Raw genomic sequence first — 7,244 nt, forward strand, 5'->3', positions numbered from 1 at the left:
GGTGAGAAAACAAGAGATGTTATCAAATGGTAAATGTATGGTTCCACCACTTTACACTTTCAATTAAAATTGTTTTGAAAAGTTTAAGCTTTATTCAAAGTAAGGTTGTTGGCATCTTTGTCCTTCACTGTCTGATTTTTCTAGTAGTATATAACCTCAGTTGTACATTAGGGTTTAGTATTCTAAAATCACGTGACACCGGCAAACAATCAACATGTCGGAAAGATACAGTTTTTCGCTGACAACATTCAGGTTTTTGTACTTTACCTACTGAATTAATCTTTTTTTTTTACATTAAGTGATCCCATAAGTGTTAAACATTTATTGATTTTCCATCACAATTCATTCTTTTAAAGAAATGACAAAATAGTTTAAGTTATGGGAATTTTTGTAAAATGCTGTTTCATTGAACCATTTGCCGGTTGGTGGGTGGGGAAGTGATAAGCAAACATAAATGTTTATCAGAACTAAGAACGTTACCTTTAAATTATGTATTGTACAATGTGTAATTTTACACATATTTTATATTTGTTTTATTTTCATAATGAAATAAAGCCTTTTTATTGAAATAAGTCCACAGTCATTTGATTGGAATGAACTCCTGCTTTGTACTTGGTAGTCATAAACTTTGCCTTAAAAAATGTTCAGCACTTGTCCTTCATTGAAGAAAAACACTTGCCCGAAAGGATAACAGCATATTTAATTACAAGGTCTTCAGTCTTCTCTAAGTCATAATCATCATCCTCATCAGAATCATCCAAATACTTAAAAATCATCATTTAGTAACTAGGGCTTTAGCGAGTACCCAAGTAATCGCAAGTCAAAGCAAAATATTTGACACAAATACTCGCCAGTGCTGAAATCGCTGGATCGCGATTCAATTGCAAAATTTAATAAAAGAATAAAAACCAAATGATTTAATTCAATTCCAGCAAATATTGTGGTTGTTTAAAAAAAATAATGCATTGTTTATCCGAAATGTCTGAAATACATTACACTGACGCAACCGGAATTTAATTCATACAGAGCTAGCATTCAATTTAGTGTTGGGTGTTCGAATGGAGAATGCTTCTTGTCAAGGTTTTAAGGGAATATAATATTTTAAAAAGAATACAAATATAGAAATAAGAAATAAAAAGTCAAAAGGCATTAAAGAAATTATAAAGAGATGATCTACAATAGTAAAATAAAATGCAAAACTTATGTACTACAGCTATCATTAATTTTCGTCTGCAATTCAATGTCAACATGGCATCCATGTCAACAAAACATAAAATCCATATGCACCAGTCAATTGTAACAACGCTACCCCCCGCCCTCCCGGTCCGAGGAATAGCGGGGACTGAATTTAGGTCCAGCCAAGCCTGGGCAAACTCACTGGCCTGCGGGAACAAACTGCTGGTAAACCCCCCGCCAAATGCCCCCGCTCCCCAAGGTAAGGCCCATTCCCTGCTATATTTGGTGTAAAGACAAAACCACCACATTCATTCGGCACTGTGGGGCCCATTTCCCCGGCTATCCCCGGTATACCCCCGGACCTGGGGGGGGGGGCCGTGGTTACAATTGACAGGTGCAATATAGAAATGACTCAGCAGTGGTCGAAATTAGCACAAGCCCGCAAGCCCTGCACTGGTAAAATGTCTTTCGGGCTTGCTCAAATGCAGAATTTTATTTAGCAGGGCTTGTTACAAAATTTGATGCCAAGCATTAGTATAAGCATTCGGGCTTGTTCATCCAAAAGTCTAATTTCGATGACTGACCCAGCATCCTATTCTTCTAACATCTGGAAATATTTCATGTTTGATGTAAAGGTTGACAAAAAAATGAAAACTAAACAAAAATGAAGTGTTTGTTATACTTTTATAATTTATTTCCTTTCAAAATATGTATTGCTTAATAACCAAAGGAATTGTGAATCGATTCGTGGATCGCAAGTCAAAGATCGCGGTTCGAATCGGATCGCCTTTTGTCCGGCGATACACAGCCCTAGGGTTAAGGTCATTGTTACTAAAAAAAGAGCAATGGTTGGTACTGAATAAATTTAGTTAGGGTTGACATCTTGCAACAAAACTTGGTATATAAGAAGAGTTTATAGAGACTTTTCATTGGAGTGTCTGCTCTGAGGGTCAAGGTCAAGGTCACCATTACTAAAAATAGATTGAAACAGTTTAAACTGAATCTCACAAAGAAGGCTGAGGTTCTTGTTACTGTGTCAATTAGTGAAAACATGGTTTCGTCGCAGTGCGGCGTTTCTTGTTTGATTTTTCATTTGATTTTTTTATTGCTTTTGACAGGGACATGTTACATCATTATTGTATACATTTCTAAGACAAAGTGGTGTTCTAAAACATTAATTGTTTAAAAGCATTCTTGCATTCTAGGTATTATTCGATTTTTTTGGGTAATTTCCATTTTTACCTTATTTATTTAAATAATACCTATAGCTGTAGTAAAAAAGCACCTATCATTGTGTTCATATATGTACAAATATATAATTATATCATTTAAACTTTTCACAACGATTCTATGTATGTCTAAAGGCCTAGTTTAATCCTTCTGTAGGTGCCCCCCCCCCCCCCATAAAAAAAAAAAATGTGTATACCACCTATGTGTATTCATCTTAATCTAATTGCCTAATCATCTTATCAGATCTCTGATCTGTAAAATAAACAAATGAAAAGGAAATTGGCCCCTACTGTGACATCAGTGCAATAAAAGTTGAATTGAATTAGCAGGAGATGCACAGCAGGGGATTGTCATGCAAAACTGTTAAACATTCCTTAATCTAGGCCTTAATCTAGGCCTTAAACTCACATACATAAACCTAGGTGAAGTTGGTCTCACAGCACATTATATCATAATATAAACATATTTAAGTACAATAGTTGCTGTATTGTTTGCAGCCCCTCTGGGAAGCTGGTACAGATTGAATATGCGCTGGCAGCAGTGGCAGCAGGAGCTCCATCTGTTGGGATAAAAGGTATGAATTACCCATTGAGTATTTGATCAATTTGCGAACGTTTTAAAAAATATATGAGATAAGGTTCTAGTAGAAATTAATAAAACAATCTATACATCTATAACTGATCATTTATCAGGATCATAAGTAATGAAACTGAAATATTATCTTCATTTTTTAATTAGATGTATCATGTTATAAAATACTTTGAATTATTTTGCAGCGACAAATGGTGTTGTGTTAGCTACAGAAAAGAAACAGAAATCCATCCTGTATGATGACAGCAGTATACACAAGATTGAGCCCATTACTAAGAACATTGGCATGGTCTACAGTGGTATGGGACCAGACTACAGGTACTGGCATGAGTTCTTAATACTCAGGTTATTCCAAAGGAAAACTTTTAAGTTATTATATTGGGAGTATGTCGAAGGGTGGGATGCTGATTGGGTGGTAGTCAGCAATTTGTGTCTGGGCTGTAACTTCCACATGCATATCTAAGGAATTTTAAAATGACAAATGTTCACAATGAGAAGACCCATATGTGGAGGTCAAAGGTCAAGGTCACATCTAAGAGTCTATGGTAAATTTTCTTGTGTTTTTTTGCCAGGGATATTTGTCATAGATTTTTCCCTTCACCTGTTGAGGTGTTTTCAAAGGGTTGTTCATACATGTATAGCATTCTTTTTCATTTAAAGTGATGAATTAATGTAAAAGGCAACTTATCAGTTTCCCAAAGATTAATCATTCAAATGATCAGTATCTTGTGAAAGAGATAGCAACTATTTCGGAAAACTATCAAGATGGCATAAGTAGTCCCAGGGGAGATGGAGAGTGAGAAAAATGGTGTGTTATGTTGCAGGGTGTTGTTGAAGGATGCCCGTAAGCAGGCCCAGCAGTACTTTCTGCAGTATCAGGAACAAATTCCCACCTCACAGCTTGTACAGCGGGTAGCAAACACCATGCAGGAGTTCACACAATCAGGGTACGTAATTCATACCATCTCACCAAATCTGGTTATCAAGCTTGTTAATGTTTCTTGCTTATTTTTACAAAAGAACTATTTATTTTTATATTTGTATGACGTCTGATGATATAATTATTTCAGTGGTGTACGTCCATTTGGAGTGTCATTACTGATGGCTGGCTGGGATGAAGATGAAGAGCGGCCGTACCTTTACCAGTGTGATCCCTCTGTATGGGTCTAACTTTTAGCTTGTTTGTTTTCAAAGAAAAAGTGCTGGTATTGTGATAGCCTTTGTGTATAGCCTTGTGTCTTAGAGTACGCACATTGCCCTTGGCCTACACTAAAAAAAGAAAAAAACATTCAGGGTAATGAATGAAACTTGTAACACATGTTGCCAGAGATTACATGCACATGCACAGCTAGGCCAATAAACCTTCACTTCAATACTTAAGTGTATGCCTCTTGTTTGATTGAGAGAAAAGATGAGGGTTTGCATTCCATTAGCAGCATTTTTTTTAAAAATTTGTCGCAGTCTTTCACTCTGTATTATATCGAACTTCTCATGCTAAGTTGGACCTAAACATCTCTTCTTTCATGCTTACATGTATTTATGTACATTATCTCAGTAAATATCTTACCTTTTCAGGGAGCATATTTTGCATGGAAAGCCACAGCAATGGGGAAAAACTTTGTCAACGGAAAAACATTCTTAGAAAAAAGGTATATTCCAATATGGTATTTCACTTACAAAGTTTGTAACATATTAAAGGCCAATCTGTCAGAATAAGTATTGCCTGAACTACAAGGCTGATGGAATCTATTTTCATATTTAACTCATTAGCAGTATTCCCCTTAAACTGTCAAATAAACATTGGAGACATAATTAGACGTAAGATTTTTTTTAAAAATGCTTTTGATGCCCCCGAAGGTGGGCATATTAAAATCGCACTGTCCGTCCGTTTGAGTGTGCGGCTCAATAACTCGTCTGGGCAGTAACTTTCTCTTGTGTGGACGGATTTTAAAATAACTTGCCACATGTGTTCAACATACCAAGACGACATGTCGCGTGCAAGACCTGTGTCCCTACCTAAAAGGTCAAGGTCACACTTAGTGGTTATTCACAATGGAATGCTGCATATAAGTACATAGAGTATAGGTTGTCGTGTCCAGGCTGTAACTTTCCCTTGTATGGACATTTTTTAAAATAACTTGCCACATGTGTTTGACACACCAAGACGACGTGTCGCGTGCAAGACCCATGTCCCTACCAGTAAGGTCAAGGTCACACTTGGGTGTTTATTCACAATGGAATGCTGCATATAAGGACACAAGAGTATAGGTTGTCGTGTCCTGGCTGTTACTTTCTCTTGTATGGACATATTTTAAAATAACTTGCCACATGTGCTTGACATATCAAGACGACGTGTCGTGTGCAAGACCCGTGTCCCTACCTCTAAGGTCAAGGTCACACTTAGGTGTTTATTCACAATGGAATGCTGCATATATGGACATAGAGTATCTATATAGGTTATCGTGTCCGGGCTGTAACTTTCTCTTTTATGCACACTTTTTAAAATAACTTGCCACATGTGTTCAACATACCAAGACGACGTGTTGCATGCAAGACCCGCGTCCCTACCTAAAAGGTCAAGGTCACACTTAGTGGTTATTCACAATGGAATGCTGCATATAAGTACACAGAGTATAGGTTGTCGTGTCCAGGCTGTAACTTTTTCTTGTATGGACAGATTTTAAAATAACTTGCCACATGTGTTTGACATACCAAGACAACGTGTCGCGTGCAAGACCCGTGTCCCTACCTCTAAGGTGAAAGATACACTTAGTATTTATTCACAATGGAATGCTGAATATAAGGACATAAGAGTGTAGGTTGTCAAGTATGGGTGGTATTTTTTTATGTTCAGTGGCAATTTAAAATAACTTGCCATATGTATTTGACATGTCAAGGCAAAATCAACTTTTCATGTACTCATCTTGTTTATAGGTCAATGTCACATTCGGGGGCATTCGTCACATACTGTGACAGCTCTTGTTTGATAACTTGAGTACCAATTCTGTTTTCTTTGCTATTGTAGCATTTCATTGTCAATAATATAAAATTAGTCAGAAGAGGTATTGTACTTTATGGCTTGAGCCCCACGATTTTCTCCTCCTTGCAGGTACAGTGACAGCCTTGAGCTCGAAGACGCCGTCCACACCGCCATCCTCACCTTGAAAGAGAGTTTTGAAGGTCAGATGACCGAGGACAACATTGAGATCGGCATCTGCGACCACAATGGCTTCCGACGACTCTCGCCCGCTGAAATTAAAGACTATCTTGCTTCTGTGCAATGATCATGTCTAGTGAACATTTGGTTATTATTCGTTCATATTGATAATTTGTTCATGGATTCAGTTTTTGGTAGCACTATGTACACATGCAGTGCTCCAGGATCAAATTCAGTGATTTTCTTTCATGAATCTCCGTCAGAGGTAAAATATCTAGTTTAAAGAAAAAGTGCTCTTGTTAATATGGTAAACATAATTCTGCAGCAAAAAGGTTTGATCTTTTCAACAGGTATGGCAAAGAAAGTGCTACATCCAAAATGCATCTTTAAATGTTCATTTTTTTGTGTTTCATGACAACATTAAATACATGAAAACTTGACTTGTTCTCTGTCCTTGTTTTAAAACTGCTATTTTGACTTTTTAAGAGACAGTATTTCATCTTGTTGGAATTTGAACCTTTTAAACACTAGAGGCCACACATTGAGTGCATCAATATACAATCAATAACCCAGTGTTTATTGAACTGATACATAGGAATGGTCCCTCAGTACCTACTTATTTTAAACGTCCTGTAGTAATATTATTTTACATTAGGCCAAGTCGGAATTATATGTGAGTCTTGAATGTCCAAATAATTATTTAAAAAAATATAAACCATGTCCAAATAATTGTTACATAAAATATAGGTCAAGTCTGTAAATTTGTCAAACTGTTCAACTCTAGTCCAACTTTGTGAAGAGACGTGAGAGGTGTAGCATAAATCGGAGCGCGAGTGCCAGTGAAATACTACCACTTTTACCGTTTCTTTACTTTCCCCGTCTCTCCCTGTTCTTTGACCTGCCGCTCGACGAGCTGCCCGGCCGAGCTCGGAAGTTGCTGCAGTTAAAAAGCTCGGGTGCAGGCTTGCGGCCCGCTTCGCCAAGTTTGATGACCGTGTATTAAGCCACAATGTCGTAACCCGACAGGCACAAAGTACCAGCTTTTGGAAAATGATGGGCCATGTCTGAGTTTTGGGTACATGGGACATCA

At 37.3% G+C, this 7,244-nt stretch overlaps 1 protein-coding gene across 1 annotated transcript; it reads left to right on the forward strand.

Moving 5' to 3' along the window:
• Positions 1–155: 155 nt before the first annotated feature.
• On the forward strand, positions 156–6,594 carry LOC128234901 (proteasome subunit alpha type-2). Its single transcript, XM_052949513.1, has 7 exons — positions 156–252; positions 2,904–2,980; positions 3,183–3,315; positions 3,822–3,944; positions 4,068–4,155; positions 4,573–4,646; positions 6,107–6,594. Exons 1-7 carry the CDS (start codon positions 215–217, stop codon positions 6,279–6,281), a joined length of 708 nt encoding a protein of 235 aa, XP_052805473.1. The 5' UTR covers positions 156–214; the 3' UTR covers positions 6,282–6,594.
• The last annotated feature ends 650 nt before the right edge of the window (positions 6,595–7,244 follow it).

The sequence above is a fragment of the Mya arenaria genome, chromosome 5 (assembly GCF_026914265.1).
Source record: "Mya arenaria isolate MELC-2E11 chromosome 5, ASM2691426v1".
NCBI classification, from domain to species: domain Eukaryota; kingdom Metazoa; phylum Mollusca; class Bivalvia; order Myida; family Myidae; genus Mya; species Mya arenaria.